General features: G+C 44.1%; 1 protein-coding gene across 8 annotated transcripts in view; it reads right to left on the bottom strand.

The window, feature by feature from the left end:
* The window catches only part of RYR2 (ryanodine receptor 2), a 543,025-nt gene that overhangs the window by 80,197 nt on the left and 445,115 nt on the right, over positions 1 to 17,713 (bottom strand). For all 8 annotated transcript variants that reach the window (XM_074373272.1, XM_074373273.1, XM_074373274.1 and 5 more), the window contains 7 exons: positions 14,737 to 15,057; positions 13,249 to 13,489; positions 12,784 to 12,871; positions 10,469 to 10,561; positions 5,537 to 5,707; positions 4,451 to 4,510; positions 1,858 to 1,992 (listed from right to left, as the gene is read on the bottom strand). In XM_074373272.1, the coding sequence (XP_074229373.1) occupies positions 1,858 to 1,992; positions 4,451 to 4,510; positions 5,537 to 5,707; positions 10,469 to 10,561; positions 12,784 to 12,871; positions 13,249 to 13,489; positions 14,737 to 15,057 (1,109 nt within the window). The remainder of the gene's footprint in view (positions 1 to 1,857; positions 1,993 to 4,450; positions 4,511 to 5,536; positions 5,708 to 10,468; positions 10,562 to 12,783; positions 12,872 to 13,248; positions 13,490 to 14,736; positions 15,058 to 17,713) is intronic.

Raw genomic sequence — 17,713 nt, 5'->3', positions numbered from 1 at the left:
TTTTTCCTCTTCACACGTGGGTATCCTTAACATTCTGAAGCATACATGGCCTTAACTAACATCTGACCCTCTTCCCTTTCCCTGGGTGATTCCTCTTTCTTTAGGATTTACACAGGGGTCCTGTCAGTCAGACTAGATCAAGCGTGGGCCCCTTTTATTCTCTTGTCAGTACATCTGGTATCCCAGCACATCTCCATCATTATATGTTTATCTACCTGTCCACACCCTCTGCTTGAGCAGAGGAACAGAAGTCAGTGCCCGCACTCCCAGGGGACAATGTTGCCGTATGGCAGTGCACAGATCAACTGCTTAGTAAGAGGAACCTCACTGCTTTATAGATGACATCATCACGATCGCACAGATCTATGCATATATAACGTATGATTATAGTAAAACACAGTCAGGTTTCAAGGAACCTCATTTAGTGTATCTAAAATCACTCAAGCAAATCCAGATACGTGCATGAAAACCAAGAAGAGTTAGAAACTGCTGACAGAGTCATGGGCTCAGAGATGGCTCTCCAGCAGCCGTTCAGTTAACACTGAGCAGTCTTCTTACATGTGCACAGCACTCTGGAGACAAACTCCATGACTTTATATATCACTTAACATTCCATTGTCTCAAACTTCGTCATCTGCTGACTGGATGCTAACTTGTATTTATTTAATATATCATGAAAACACTTAGAAGTATTAAGTTCTCTAAAGAATATTTTATTAATATTATGGTGTTACAGAATGTGGTTGAAGAGTCTCCTACTTTAATCTCATCAGCTCGAGTGATAAACTGCCTGGCACTGGAGAAGTGATTAGCATTTGGGGCATTTGAGTAAGCAAGAAGGAAATTAAGAGGATACTACATTAGATGTATCCTTAGCTTATTTAACTGGCCAGGCCAGGGATGGGAGATGATCAGATAATATAAAATAGGAACCAAAGAAACATGTTTATTATTGCTACGCTGAAATATTCTGCAAAACATTCAGATGACAGCGTTTCTGAGATGCCATGGGACACTTTGTTATTTTATGTTCAGCATGAACTAATTTGGCCAGTGACAGAGCACACTTTGGGGTCCACCCTGAGCACCCGCATGGTGTCATCTTCCTGAATGGACCTCATGGGAAACAGGGACTGTCTCCGCACTGCAGATAGTTTACCTAAGCCAGGAGATCCCTCACCCCAAAACATAACCCACCGTCTGATAATGTTCAGGAATTATTGTTTTGGGAACTCTTGAGCAGAGGTAATAAGTAAGAAAATCAAACATACAGTGAGCTTGGTAGATTAAAATAGAATACAACTGGGAAACGATGTGGAAACGCTCTTCTCAGGTGGTTTTTAACAGCAATGCATTGCTCTTCTCCAAATATAATTTATTGCTGATCTTGTGGAAAAATTAGCTTCAAAATATTTAAAAGAAGGGTTAAGCAACTGACAAAAAAAATCAAACATTAAGCCAGGGAAAGAAAGCATCTCAACATTGATATGAGCAGCAGAGAAAAATGATCCAAGTATAAAACATTTGAAATCAGGTGTAACTCCTGACATTTTTGTTAGGGTGATTTAAAACTGAGTTTACAATCCTCATGATGTGTTTACTTTTGGAAATACTTTGAAAAAGACAATAAAACAGAGGCCTTGATCCACCAAAACACAGCATCGATCCTATTGCTACAAAAATCAAGGATTGGAGACAACGCTGATTAGCGACCAAGCGCTCCTGAGTCACAGATTCTCTGTAATGAACATGCTGACCACATGTTTTCTGGCCCACAGTTCACAAGCTGCACACATCGGTTTTTAAAATGTTTCTATGCAGTTAAGGCAAATGTGAGTGAGCCACACAGAATCGAACCTGCTCAAGGTGGAAGAGCACGTTTGCTATGTCCAGTACCCTTTCAACTGTCCTCTCGGGGTCGGAAGTGTCTTCAGTCCTGTTTGGTAGGTCTTTGTAAAGGGCCATCTGCCACCGAATGGCAGGATCCTCCAACTGCAGGACAAAGAAAGAGAAGAGTTCAGAAAACACCAGGTTACAACGTACAGAGCGAAGACCCACTTCTGAAGAGTCGATCCACAGCGATTTACCGAGCACGGCGCAGCGCCTGATCATCACCCAGAGACCAAACCCAGAAATGCCTTGGCCTTGTGAGGCCGGTCATCCCATGAGGAGGACAGATGTCAAACAAATGTCTGCCCTGGTGACAAGGGCTGCTAGACGGACACAGAAGGTACCTCGAGCTTTCACCTGATCTGTCGGTGGTTGAAAGATTTCCCTAAACAGGTGCAGTTTCAACCAGGATTTGAGGGTCGGGGAAAGGAAATGGGCAAAGCAGTCTTTTACCTCTCCCTTCTCCTTTCATAGTCAATTTACCTCTACAGACACAGGGATTCTGCAACAGAGACTCAGTCTCACTGAAACGAGGATATCAATTCAGTGGAGGCCTGTCAAATCATATTCCTAGAATCAAGGCATCTGAGGACTCTGATTTTTAACACTATCAAATTTCCCGAGTGAAAGATACAACTGAATTCTGACTATGTTTAGGAAAGATTATTTTCAATCACAGAAACTGACAATTACAAGCATCTTCAGAGGAAGAGAGCACCTCAAAGAAATAACATAGAATAACTGCCATTAGAAACAGGCAGAGCAGTACCTTACGTTTCTCCTCCCCTGAAATACTTCCATTAAAAATGGGAGGCCGAATGTAATGAAATGGAAGTGAATGGAAAACATCCAGAACTCCCCAGCTCCTAGCTGAGAGAGCACAGTTTGAAACGTTAGAAGTAGCTTTCACCTGGCAGCAGAGCGGGGGCTTGGTACAGCACTGGATGACTTGCAGACACCGTCTGTCCTCTGATAAAACAGAGTGCTTTTTCTCCATGTACCTTTTCTCATCTGAGGACTATGGTACTTCTAGATTCTGTTCCTTCCAATATAAAGTTACTCCCCCTTGGCCCTAGGATTACCATTCCTCCAATTTCAGGACAACGTATTGAAGAAGGAGCTGGGAACAAAAGAACTCACTCTCACAAGGGTGCATATTCCCACAGTCTGGTGCCTAATCTGGAGCATGGAAAGCACGGGAGGAAACGTCAGGGAGAGTGAGAGCTCACAGCCCCTCATCACAGGCTCACGTCTGGAGGCGAGATGCTGGTGTAAGTGCGTTTCCTTCTCTGCTCTTCTCTCTCCCATCTCCCCAATCCACAACGTCAACTGTCCAAGTGACCTCTAGAACGCAGTGGGAGGGGCTCCCTCTGCTTATCCAGGGTGCAGCTTTCCGTCTGACCATTTCCTGAGAGCAGCACAAGCTCCCTAAGAGGCACTCAGCACTCCCCTTCTCCGTTCAGGGTGTGGCCTCAAGTCCCCCGGGCTCGCGAGAGCCTGTAGGGGCACGTGACCTCCTCAGACACATGTACGTGGTGTAAACCTGAGGGTCAGCTGGAGGCTCTACAAACATTCTAAAAAATGTTCAAAATCTTTCTGCCACCTGAAAAGAGACCATGTTCTAACAGGAATGAATCTCCTCCTCTGTTAAAGTTATTACTAAATCTAGGGCTGAGTACACAACAAAGCGCACATGAAACTTGTTCTACATAATACTCATGCGCCGTGCATAAATGAAAGCATGTTGCATTTTTATCATTTTATTCCAAAGTGTTAAAAGAAAAAAGTATGGTTTGGGTCTTTGGAAAGAAACATTTTAATACCCAGAAAGGTATACATTATACTGTAGTCAATACTTGTTGACATTTGGACATCTTCATAGTCCAAAAAAAAAAATCCTCAGAAGGGACACCAGAACAGAAGCAAACAGTTGCATCAAAACAATACATCGCTAGACTTCTCACATCACATAGCAGGTTCTGTAAACAAACCAACAGTTTATCCTCCAGTGCGAAAGCATTTCCAAACAATGGTAAATGCTGGGACTACAGAAGCCACCTCTGGCCAGTACTTTACCCACCATTGAAACGCAGGTGTTGCCCTGATCTCCACTCATGCTTCTCTGCAGAGCACAAGCAGACGCATACACGGGCTTTCCCGTTACAGTAACCCTTACTGTCTCCTGTGTACTAATGACTCGTAAGTACGCATATTTAATTTCTGAGCACTAGGTATAAAATTTCAAATTCTCATAGACACCTGTCTCCGTGCCCCAAAGGTTCTCAACTGCTATGTGAGGAAATAGTCAACCTTTATTTCAACTGGAGACATCTTTTTTTTTCAAAGTTTGACCGTCTCTGATGGTCTGTTTTAAAAATATACCATTTTGTGTCTTGCAAGTCTTTAATACAACAGTATTTGCAAGCAGGATAACAACTGATTAAAGTAATGTATTTCCACTGTCCTACCTGTTAAAGTGACATCAGTCTAGTACTATTCTCCCAGACTGACTGACTGACTGACAGGTACTGAGTGTGCTCTAGAGTGACATCTGGCTTACCTTGCCTTGAAGGTGAATATTACTGCGGATTATATCTCGTACTTCATCCTCAGTGTCTTTCTGTCAAGAAATAAGTGTTACCTAAAAGAAGTCTTACAAAGCACAACTGTCTCAAGTCAACAGAAACAACCCGAACCTCTTTTGCAATGGTACACGTCTGAACAAGCATCTTTATAGGATTAACACGTGCTCAGACAATCTCCCGATACTGTTGTGACTTGAAACAGAACAAGTGTCTACTTTAACTCCACAGAAGGTGCACTAGACTCAGTGGAGCTCGGTTCACAGCAGCAGCGGGCAGAAGCGCATTCCCCTGAGTTCAGACACAAGTATGTCTCCAGCCGTCTCTGGACCTCCACGAAGCCGCATAGCACCCAACACCACCCCCAAAGGCCCGGGAATAATGAGGAGCAGAGCCCGATAGTCAGCTATTAGGCAGTGGCCGGCGGGCCCACGTCCCTGCAGCCCAGCCTGCTGCAACCTGCCTTCAGCCCGCTCCTGCGGTCTGGGCGTGCAGGGAGGCGTCCCGTGTGGGCACGAGGTGGGGGGGGGGTGTCCTCCAGGCACGTGGACATAACAGAACCATTCCAATTGGTACTTTCCAAAAATTGCCTCCTCTCTGTGTAGCCATGAAGAATAAAAAGAGAGGCCACGAAGAAATCTTGAGAACATCAGCCTCACTGCTTGCAGGGGAAAGGCTGCTGATTTAAAAGTCAACATCCTATCCAGCCTCCGTCGGCACAGGACATCATCCTTCCAACACTGAAAAACCACCCTTCATAAATGCGCAGCCACCTCTCACGACAAATTTTATAGAGGAGTTCGGATGAAATCCATTTTTTTCCCACTACCAGTGACTCGTTGCCACTTTTTTTTATTGGTTTCTCAATACGCCCTGGAGGTGACCAACATAATTTAGAAATAAAAACAGCCTCCAAAAAAACATATAGGCAGTCATTGCATCTGAGCACTAGGGCCTGTGCAGAGAAACTGCTTATTAATAAAACAGTCGGAGCAAATGAGATGCTGTCAGAGAGCGTGTGGAGGGCGAGTGGTCACGTCCACCAGGAGGGACAGGACCCTTACCAGACTAAACCGATTTTTGGCCAGAGCGATGAGCTCCTGGTCCCCGGGCGCGCAGATGTTCAGGCCGATGGGCAGCAGCCGCTTCAGCGCCGCCACGATGAGCGACGTCTGCATGGAGTACCGGTCCCCTCTGCGCTTCATCTTCTTCCTCTCCTGGTCAGACACGGCTGCCTGCGGAGCGACGACACACATGTCACAGGGTGAGGGAGGGGCCTTCTGACTCGACTGTAGCCTCCCCTTCCTCGTTCTCTGCTGGTCCCTAGTTTGAAAATCCTGCTAGGAACACACCCCCTCTCCTTCTCGGCACCCTTGCCGACGTCAAGTCCTACTCGAAGAGTCCCCGGTCACTAGCCTGCACTGGGAACTATTTCTCTATGACTTGAGAAGGAAAACGCACATTGTAGTTTTAGAGAGGCAGGTGGACGTATGAAAAATCCATGGCAATTTCAGATATTGTATGCCTCATAATTTTCAGTGCTTAAGAGAAAACGTTTAAGAATAAATGGGGTCTGTTCTGACAAATGCTTGCTTTGCAATACACACGCACACAAGTGGTATATATCAAACTCTCATAAAGCACGCCTGCCTTTCATACAGGCTGAGGACTTGTCTCCCAAGGCCTTAACCCCCACTCGGTGGAAAGAGACATAATATGCTAACGGATGTGACTTAAATACTCAGGACGACCTCTGGACGACCTGTTCCCAGCTGAGCACAGCCACGACCCTGCAGAGCTCTCCTGTGATTCGCTGAGAATCACGCCTGCAGCAGGGCCACCTCAACCGACAGAGTCTAACCCTCCCCGGGTAGTGAGTATTCCTCCTCCTATTACGGAGGCACATTCCCAGGTTAAAATTAAAACTACTGCCCCGTCGCCACTTCTTGTGCATGTTAAATCTCTTCGTAGCAATAAATCAAACATTGAAGACAGTTTCACTATAATGACATATTGTAATAGTTTTGGGCTGAGAAAAAAGCAGAAGAGAATTTAACATACAAATGATTTGCTTTCCCCAAAGGAAGGCGAAATTTATCACAACGTGATGGTGAAAAGAAGTTCTTTGCATAGTCAAAGTACTGAAACAACTGAAATCATACAGTGATGGCAGCTGATGCATCATGTTGATAATGTAACATATGTAATAAATATGTCACTACATATGTCACGTATCTATTGATGCATCAAACCTTTAATATCAGAACCGCAGCAACAAGCATGCTTTTCTGCACGTTCCCAAGAGATGACTTATTGCGTGGATCCCACTTGTATCTGTATCAATTTGTAAGACATTATTCTCAGCAAGTAGAAGCAGAACAGTGTATAATAATTTGTACTATTAAATTAGTTAACCCATGAAAATAATGGATCAGTGGTTTTAAATGAGCTCTTTGCTAAAAGGAAACATAACCACAGTGACAAAAATACTTACCCAAACAAGGAATCACCATCCTAAAAATTAAACAAGCTGATACAAATTATGCAAACATATTTCTATCTAATACTGGTAATTTAGTTTTAGCAAAACAGCATTACTCAACACATTAAAGTCTAAATTTTATTGGTGTCTAAGTTTTCTTTGATTTTAACCTGTAAAGCTTTGTTTTTGGTTTTACGGTTATAGAAGGAGGAACTCTTTAAGTGACCTTATAATAAAAATAATTTAAACCAACCCTAAAGGAAACTATACATTGTTTGATTTTGAGAAACACTAGATAAATTAATTCCTACTTATGCTCAAAATAGAATCTTGTTTTCTATACCACACGAAGTCTGAAAACAGAAAAGAATAGTTAATAAATCTCTGAACAATATGGGTGACACAGTCCACCACAGGTATGAAAAAATTTAACAAGCCATCACAGAACCCCCTGCACCTCTCTGCCGGTCGGTCTGGCTCGCTCAGGGCCCGTTTCCTCCCTGGACTATGGAGCTCCATTAGGGAAGTGGCCAAAGCCATTTTGCTCCTTTTTGTATATGCAGAACCAAGCACTGCACGCACCTCACCCACAGGAGCTGCTCAATAATTGAGCAGAACTGCTAAAGCTATAGAATTTGGATTTCATTTTCCATCTATTCCCTAACATTTGAAGCTGATATGAATACACAATAACACAGTCAATATGTAGGCACTGATGGAGGAAACTGTCACATGTTGAGGTATGGGGAAGTCATTCTGGCTTATACACGATTTAACTTAAATTTTATGCTAAAACAGGCGAGAGTAGCCTATTTTGCGGCCTGTCAAGTGTGCATTGTACATCTGCTTTAACCATTAAAGACAATAATGCATTTAAAAAATTAAAATGGAGTAACTGTGGTTCAGGCATCCAAAGCAGTGCCAGGTGGCCACTGTGGATGTGGTTTCAGACACGTTCCTACAGCCCTGAGAACCTGAAAGTTCTGAGCTGTATCAGACTGAAGGACACTACCAGCCATTCTCAAAACAGTATCTGCCCGCCGCTGCCAGCTGCGACCTTACAGTCTCAAGGTCTCCCCCGGTTACTATGCAACCATTTCAGATCCTAACCGATCTTACTTAACAAGCACCCTTACGTCTTGCCAGCTCCAATTATAATTGACAAACAACTTATGTAGCTTGCGATTTTTGCCTTTATAAGCCTCCCCTATGCCGTAGTCCAGCAGAACACAATTCAAGTGCTTCCTGAATCTGTGTCTCCCAGGCTACAGTCCTCAGTTTGGCTCAAATAAAACTCTTTCCTATTCCTATTACAGATTGCTCATTGATGGTTTCTGTCAGCAGCATGTTTAAGGAGGAAAGCAGGATAAATGACCTCTCTCTTAAATCAGTCCGTGTGTGTGTGTGTGTGTCTGTCTGTCTCTCTCTGACACACACACAAGCATGCGCCACAAATACAGCTCTAACAATTTCGTCTAAAATTTAGGGCGGGAGAAGACCAAGGAAAAGGGAAGCACTTTCTAATACTCCTGCAGTGAAATAGCCCACGACTCTCCACCAGACATAGATACCTGTGGTTTTTGAGAATTTGGACATACTAAGTATGGCAGTGAGCCTATTCATAAAAAAGATTAGAGATCACAAGTTTTGGTGAGAATGCGGAGGAAAGGGAACCCCTACACACTGTGGGTGGAAAGGCAAATTGGTTCAGCCACTCTTAACTGCATGGTGGTTCCTCAAAACAGAAGAAAAGTAGGACCACCAGAGCACCGTGGCCAGCCACACACGCACAGTCTCTCCGGGCTACACACACTCGGCTTGAAGCTGAAGGACTTCCCCGCCCCAGGCTCCCATATTCCAGACTGGTCAGCTGGCCCCCGTCGCCTGTTCTGTGTTCCCTCCTGATTTTGGACATGGCGCTCCAGAGAAACCTGGGTTATCCCTGCGTGGGGGACCAGCTGAAGACCTCTGCTCGGAAAACCTCTGATTCCTTGAGTGTGCTGACACCCTGCAGTCACTGTCATCCTCCCCCAGGAAGCGCTGACCTCTCACGTCCTCTCTCTGTGCCTCTGTTAACACCGGTCTGAGCTGGCAACATGCTGACCAGGCAGAGAAATTCACTAAGTCTTCAGTTCAAACCCTGTGTGAAGTGTGTGCTCTGAGCACAGCCCCTCCTGAAGGAGGTGTTCCCCACTCTTGAGGCGGACTGTCGGCCCAGAGAAAACTGTCTCATCTCTTACGAGTCTTTCAGGAGCACAGCCACACGAAGTGACAGCCGGCAGTGGTCGGACAAATGTTCCAGCACGCACCGCTTCAGCGGGCGTTAGCTTTGAGTTCATGGGCAACACATCAAGTACATGCATGTATACCTCCAAATAAGACAGGGTGTGGGTGACGACATGTTGTGGTCCTGGCGGTCACCAGTGAAGCAAGTCAGATGGACTCTAGGGGTTCAGGGGGTGGGCCTACCGCCCCAGCGTCTGTCTTCTCGGAACTGATTTCCTTGGCCAGGGTACCACACTGTTTTGCATCTTTGGCCATTTGGCAGCATATTTTGTGTTATTCCATGTAATATGTTCATTTCATATTTAGTGGCAATTCAAAAGATAAAGGCAAGGACTTTTTAGTGTTTTGAAAGGAAGTTCTTCTTTCCCAAACATGAGTGATTGAGAAGACAAAAATTTCCATTTCATATGTGAGAACCTGGAATCCATCCACGTGGTTCTTAAACAATTCAGCTAATTATTTTGAACGTATGTATCTGACACACATAAATGTACATATATTTACTCCTGATGCATACATGACATTAACTAATTATATGTATATTTCTACTGATTGGCAATTTTGCGAGTGTGTCTGTTAAGTGTGTCTTTTCATTCTGATGCTTTGACATTTTGGGGCCCTACTGGTCCTTGACTGTCTTTTCCAGGGCTGTCAAACCCTAGAGATAGAAAAACACTCGCCTGCAAACACGCCTTTCATATGCAAACCAATCAGTCCAGAGTTCATGTTCCCCAATCTCCTCCCTTACCCGAACCTCAAGCCACCTGCCCTAACACCGAGGCCAGGTACCAGACAACCGGGAACAGAGCCCAATCAAGTTATTCAGACTAGCCAACCCCAACCCTGCTTACCCTGTCTCTCCTGCCGTTCCCGTAGACACCACAGTGAAGGTGTTTGTCCATGGCCCCCCGGATCCCCCGCCTCGTGATGGACCCTGGTGCTTCCCCATGTGTCCCCATTCCATGCCGTGCCTTCCATTTCTAGGGAGCTGTGAGTACAAACTTCTCCCCCCGTGACCCTCATTTCTGTGTCTGCACGTCTTGCCACACCTGAGTAAAACAAGGCCCAGGCACCCTTAAAACGGTGTGTGTTTAACCAGCAGACACTATGATCAAATAACCAAATCCCAGTTGTAAACCTTCAAGAGATCTTGAAAAAATCAACTCATTCAACTAGTGAATGTTGCATTCAGACATCTGCTAGAAAATGAAACAGATCATAGTCGTACCTTCGACATCTTTGACTTGGTGTCTGTGATGAGAAAAGACATGTTGTTGATTTCATTCTGCACCACGAAGTTCTGCTCTTCCCTTTTGAAGTTCTGAGAAGTTCCAAAGGAAATGTCAATTAAAGTCACGCAGATAAGAAGTTGATGGAATTAGAGGTTACACAGGACCCCAAAGTTTCTACAAAGATAAGGACCCATTTGATGTATAAGACATGAAGAAGGGAGACACATAGTTGTGGAATATCCAATGAGGCTGCTTGGCCACGGGCAACAATTCTGGGAACTAGACATAAATATGTATGTTTCACAGATGGGAAAACTAAGGTGAGGAAAGTGTAAGTAACAAAGTCACACACCTACCAAGGGATGGAATGAATATTCAAACCCCAGCTACGGTGAAAAGCATATATTGCCTCTTGGGATAAAAACAGATTTCCTAAGGGCATGCACAACCATAACACAAATTCCCGTTCAGTCAGCTATTCCACCTACATTTTCAAATACCATAACATTATCTTATTCACTTTTAATTTAGGAACATAAAAGCACTTGCAAAATTTGAGCAGTGGTAGGAGTGAAAGCAAATACAGAATAAAAGCAGAAATAATCACAGAGTTTTCAAAGAGAAAGAAACAATCTTCCTTTTTCAGATAAGCAAAACCCAAATAAAATAATTTTAAAGCATGTAAATATGTTAGTAATCGATGAGTAATAAAGGTTTGTATGAAGGACAGTGAGTAGACCATGCGTCAACTTTCATTCAGCTCATGTTAACATGCCAACTTACTATTAATAATACTATGGCTATTCACATAGTTAAGTATTTGCAGAAGAATATGCATGACACATATTAACAGATGTGTGTTCTAAATATACCCATGAGATTCAAATACACACATTCAGATTTTTTTCTTATTCTTGAAAGTATCATTAGGCATTCATCCAAAAACCTACTGATTATGACAAATACACTCATTTCAAAGTTCTGTGTTGCTTACAAATTTTTTAAAGATACTTCTTTGGTGTTTTAGCTATTGATGAAGTTGAAGATTCTCAGTTCTTCAAGGAAAAATATGCTGTTTCTAGTTTTCTTAAGTGATTTACTCGGGGCTCTGGATTTCAAAATTCCCTTCGGAAGTACCCTGAATGATCTAATCCCCCTTAAGGTGAGTTACCAAGGATAAGAAATCATGTGCTTTTATGAGAGGAGCATAAAGAGTCTGAAAGAATCTCCCATGATGCCACAGAGAGTGAATGTCAGCGTGGAGAGACAAGTCGACATGTTAAAAAGCCATTATTTCCTTTATTATCTCTATGTGATTATATTTTTTAATGTACGTTTTTATGTACATCTTGGTATTAAGTTTGACAGACTCCTCAGAGGTAGGCAACAAATAATTATTATCCTAAATATTAAGTAGAAAAGTCTTATTTTTTAAAAATATTACATTTTCAAATTAATCAGACTTGTATAACAACATAATGAAATAAAGTGGGAAGCGACCTTTAATGACACCCTGAGGTTGAGGTGTTTATTTTTACTTTCTCAGTCTCCCTTTTACATAGCACCACAGAATAATAACCGACACAAAAACTCTAAGCTTTTGAAACAATCTGAGACACTAATGTTCATTTATCCATATTCTACTAGTCACTGGAAATAATTATAGGTCACTATAAAGTTCCTTCTTTATCTGTAAGTATTTATTTTTGTAATAGATTTTACTACAAAGTTCTTACAATTAAAATCTTTTTCAGATTTAGGAATATATAGTTCTACGTGTAGCATACAAAACAGTGCAAATTCACTAAAGATGTACTTGTAAATTCTACTGACAGGATTCCTAGGAGCTTTATTTTATTCTAATGAGTGAACAAAACTAAACTCCTAGGGAAATAAACGTGTGTGATGACAGAACGAATTTAAAGAAGCAGCACCTTCACAAGTGACCGGGGAAACAGGAGCCCATCCCAGGCCCTCAGACTCCCAGGGGCGAGGCGGCCAAACGCAGCAGAGGGAAGGTCGGGGGAGTACCACAGCTCTGTGGGCACACAGCCCTGAGATTTACGGGCGAGGGTACGGTGATGTTTATGGAGTGTGATTAAAACCTTCTGTGATTGTTGAAGGATAAACTACAAAACTCAAGCTCCCCAGGGGAACCTATTCTGTCTCCTCACCAGTTACGTGACACTCAGGAGACAAGCCTGAGACACACGCTGGTAGGTGTTTACTACGGGGGTTGGAAAGTTGATTAAATTTCGAAAGTCTTCGACACACACCAAAGAGTGAGCAGGGGCAACACGCTCCGACTTACGTGGGACTTTGACCAGTAGATAAACACCTCGGCCACCATGCGGAAAAGGTCCTCTGCTTCTGCGTTAGGCTCCTGGAGCCACTTTGCCCTGGGTCATGCAACACATAAAGCGGCTTCTCAGTTACTTGTTAAAGTCATGAAAGGAAAAACAAAAATCACCCTCTCAGGTTAAATTTGAAGCCAAGGAAACTAGAGGCAGGCACGCTCGCCCACAGAGCTCATAAGTGGCTTTAGCGCACAGCTGGAACATGTGAAATAATTTCAACGTTGTCAGCGTCAAACTGCTAACTTCCACATGCGTAAGGCAGACTGCGAAATTAACGTACCTACCCACCTCTGGTTAAGTCATAATCACAAGCAAGCTCATCGCTAAGCAGTAGTGAATGAGGCAGTTCAACTGGGACACGAGAACCCAGTGAGGTTACGACCGGATTAGAGAAGTGAAATGACTTTCGGACACTCTACCTGTTGTAGTCCACAAATCGAATCAGGAGCGGGTAGAAGGCGTAGAGGTCCCTGGCCAGCGTGGTGAACTCGTCCAGGATGAGCAGCTCCGCCTCGGACATGTCCCCCCTGGCCTCGGACTTCAGGTGGTCCTCCTCCGATACCACCATCGCCGCCTTTTTCTTGAGTTTCTCCATTAATGGCAGGAAATGAGTTTTCAAGAGCTGAGGTTTCACTTTGTTTATAATGGGCTGGGAAAACACTGTTTGAAGACAGACATTACCGTTCGGCTCTGCATAAACAGTCATTAAAGTGAGGCTCAGACGGTCACCAAAGTTGCAGCATGATTTCAGCCTCCCTCCCCTGCAGCCCACGGCTTCCGTTAGCACCCAGCTCGCGCCTCGGTTGTCTTCCTGGCCCCAGACCTGATTACACAGCTGCTGTTCAAAACAGTTACTGAACGGAATTTGCTGTGCTTCCTTGTGTTTTAAAAAAGAAACTGGCAGCTAATTCAGAATTTAAAAAAAGACTTTCACCCACTTTGGAAATCAATTATTTTCACACAAAGAAGCAAGTCCCCAAATGGAAAAGGTCCCCCTGGCCCTCTTCCTAAAGCACAGGAGACTGTGTTTCTGCCACTGCTCATCCCCTTCGTCACCTGCCTGGGCGTTCCCGCCCCTGCCCCAGCGGAGGAGCCAGGTCACACACAGCGCTGCGCATGTGTTTCGTGATCACTGCAGTGGTCAGCAAGAGCTCTACACCTGGCTAGGCCTTTTTTAAAAGGCATTTTTTCTCCCAAGAGTAACATACATATAAACATTGGGGAAATGTATAAAAGGGAAATGTTAAAATCAACCATAATCACTCTACCCACATTAGTAAGACACTGGTGTATTTTTTTAGGGGAAATTTTATCAAAGAAAAAATTCATATGTATATTTCTGAACTTAAATTTTTAAAACTCTTATTTTAATCCTCCATGATATTCTGAACAGTTTCCAAGTCATAAAGCATTGTCGAAACCTTAATGTTTGAAGGTGGCACAGCACTCTGCTGCACGGGTGCACACAATCAACGCGACCATCCTCCAGTGGCCGGACATTCAAGCTGCTTCCAGTCACTCAGTACAGAGAGTGCAACAATCGATAAATGTGAGTATCTGACGGGGTCTTTTGATTGTCCTCCCCAAATCCCGGTAAGGCAGATTACTGTCAAAATTCAGTGTTATTTTTGTCTTTGTCTACAGAATCACCACTTTTTACTGCTGTGTTCACGGATTCTTCTTAGAGAGACTGTCAAATCAAGAAAATGTTTACTCACTTAAGAGTAGTAACCCTGTGGAAAGTTACCCAGTGTCTGATCAAACCTGCGTCTTTTAAAGAACAGCGTGACAGAAGTAATCAGGAATATTGTTTGCGGAAGCAAGTATTAAAAAAGACTAAGACGGGGGCGGCTCTAGTCCTCCGTATCCTGAATCCCCCGGGAAGCGGCGCTCCGGCCCAGCCTCACCTGCCAGCCTCTTCATCCAGGCGCCCTCGTCCACCCCCAGGTTGTTGTATATGATCTTCAGGATGTTGCCCAGCAGCGTGTTCATGTGCTCCGAGCTCAGCGCCGTGCAGCACGTGTCTGCCCTCCCCGGGTGGTTCTCGGGGCCGTGCTCCCACCAGCGGGACATGTAGCTGCAGAGCATGGGCAGGATGACCTCCATCACATGTGGCATCTGAGTGTAGCGGATCCCGGACTCAGCCAGTTCCACGATTTCTTCCATGAGCTTCTCCAGAGACGGTATATTTGGACAAACGTCTTCCACATTAGCTGGCAAACTGAGAGCTAGAGAGGCACACATAAACATGAACAGTGTGCAGTGAGAGCAGACAGGGCGGTCACACGGCCACTGCGGACAGCAGCCCCCAGCTACAACGCCTCACGTGGGCACCCAAGCTCCGCCAGACCTGACGTGCCTGCAGCTGGATCCCTCTCCCTCTTCTCCCAGCAGCGACTTCAAACTCCTTTTCCCCAAGTCCTCACCCTACCCCCTGAAGACCAGCCGACGGCCGTCCCTTCTACTTCAGAGCTAACGGGGTATCCAAAGTCTCCTCCTCCAACTGCCTCTCGTGCCAACAAGCCTCCCGCCTCTGGTCCACAGCCAAGCTCGCTCCCCTTTCCGGAGGAAGGAGTCCTGAGGTCCCTGTTCATGGTCCCACCTGTGCTCCCAACACAGAACCAACCCGACAGCACGGCCTCACCCAGGCCTGGATTTTCAGCCCCTTCCTGCCCCACTTCAAAAGCTCAAGTCTCTCTAGACTGTTGACCTTTCCAAGTGCTCTCCCAGCCACAGAAATGACAGCCTCTGCCTTCCACCACCCAGCAAGTTTAGTCTTCCACAGTCCTATCTTACTAAGTGTTACAGTGGGACCTCTCATCACTCACCTAATTCCCTTTTCTTAAAAACCCCTTTTCCTTCACCTCAATGCATGGTCTTTCCTGACTCTCTTCTGAATTTAGCCTCTCTCCTTGACCAACTCTTTTCTTCTGGCTGAACTTGTAAATGTGGGTTTTCTAGGGGACTCACCCTTACCTCACCTCTTTTTTTCAGCTTCGGTGTTTGCCTAGGCCATTTTGGCCATTCCCATGGGCTTCTGCTATCAGCTAATAACTTGAAGCCATTATTTCCTACAGTTTTTTTGTGTCTCATAAGGAATGTCTCAAAAACAACTACAATACAATGGGTCTGAATTTGAACTTGGCCTTTCCTCTGCAATCTATCTTTTGAGCAGGCACCACGACCTCGGTGAGGACATTATTCAGTGAGTCACCTGGGCTAGACACCCGGGAGAAATTCTAGGCTCTGATGTCCCTTCATCTCCTGCAGGAGATGCTTCTACCTCTCAGATCTGTCACAATCTCCTCACTCCACTTGAGGGGCCTAGCCCCCATTAGAGCTCTTCTGAATCACTACAATCATCTTCTGATTGGTGATGCTCGCTCATTCATCATGGCTACGATGGATTTCTAAAATGCAAATCTACTTTGGTACTCCCCTTTTCAAAGCCAATAAAAGGACCCTTTCTGCACTGGTACAGGCTCCACTCTTGACCCGACACAGAAGGCCTTCCTTGTCTCATCTTGCTTTTCCATCCTTGCCTCCTCTTTTCTCTTTCTTCCCCTAAAAGCTATCTCCATCTCAAAGTACCTGAAGTTTCTCCTAAAAGACCCAAGTCTCAGTGTTTCTAACTTCAAGGCTCATCTTGTGCCAACTCTGAATCTTCCCAGGTGCTCTCAGCTCTGACTGCGTTTTCTGTGTCCTCAGTGTCCTCTGTCAGAATTTTGTCACATGTTATTTATCACCCTGAATTCTGTCACATGTGTTTATCACCTAGAAACTCCCCAAGGAAAAGACTTAAATCTCATTCATCTCGGTATCATGTCCCTTCCATCCACCACGGGTGTACGTCACAAGTGGTTATATGTTGAATGACTTGCCTAAACAATGAGTGAAAGAGAATCATTAAATTCAATCCCTTTGCTTTGTTATGCAAATTTGCTATGGAAACATAAGCAGGTAAATGATCTGCTCTGTGCATATCCTCACTGTAATGAAAGAACAATCTGCTTCATTCTTGACTCATGGCAAAAATACAACGTATCAAAAATCCTTAGTAAGACAACTCAGTAAGACGCGCTTACACAGATAACTAATAATCCAAACTCAGTTGCGTCTCCCCGTTTACAAATACGTTGTGGAATTTACATAGAAAAATACCGCTAGGTCATACTCAGCATGTTCTTCTTTAGCTTCCTCTGCTATATGAAATTAGAATCATAAAATAGGCTAATTCAATGGTGACCTTTTTTTTTGAGTTTTTAAAAGGTTTTTACTTGAGAGAACTCACTATAAAATCAGTGTAACCAGTAGGTCCCATAAAAACATGAATTACACAAAGAAACGATCTCATTAACGGAGAGGAATGCGTTTGTGAACAGCAAATACTTCTTGTCTACGTTTGGGGAGCTCTTTAGGGCTTTTGGAAAACAACTAAAATACAAGAGACTTATCAGACTTAGGGGACCAAACCGCTAGGAAAAAATGCTTGGAATAAAGCTGTCCCAGTAAGGTAGACACAGCAGGTGAACCAAGAAAAATGACAGGTACAAACCCAGAAATACAATGAGCAAGAATGCTGTCTGCTCGCTGACCACCTGTACACGGCAACTGAGTCAGGAATCAGAATGACTGATTTTTTCCGTATCTGCTGATAACTTTGTCTTACTATCGAGAGTGTTAATTTGTGGCTCATTAACTTAGAAGAAATTAATTTTCTTTCAGAAACACCATGGGAATAGCATTCTGCATTCCAAAAAATGCCAAACAATAACTCTTAAGAACAAACAGCATTGGAGATCATGAATAAAAATGGCCCATTAAAAAATACAACAAATAACAAATGTCATGACATTTTAGCTTCAGATACGAAATGCCGCACGT

The sequence above is a fragment of the Camelus bactrianus genome, chromosome 11 (assembly GCF_048773025.1).
Source record: "Camelus bactrianus isolate YW-2024 breed Bactrian camel chromosome 11, ASM4877302v1, whole genome shotgun sequence".
Taxonomy (NCBI): Eukaryota; Metazoa; Chordata; class Mammalia; order Artiodactyla; family Camelidae; genus Camelus; species Camelus bactrianus.
This window is presented reverse-complemented; position numbering and strand designations above follow the sequence as displayed.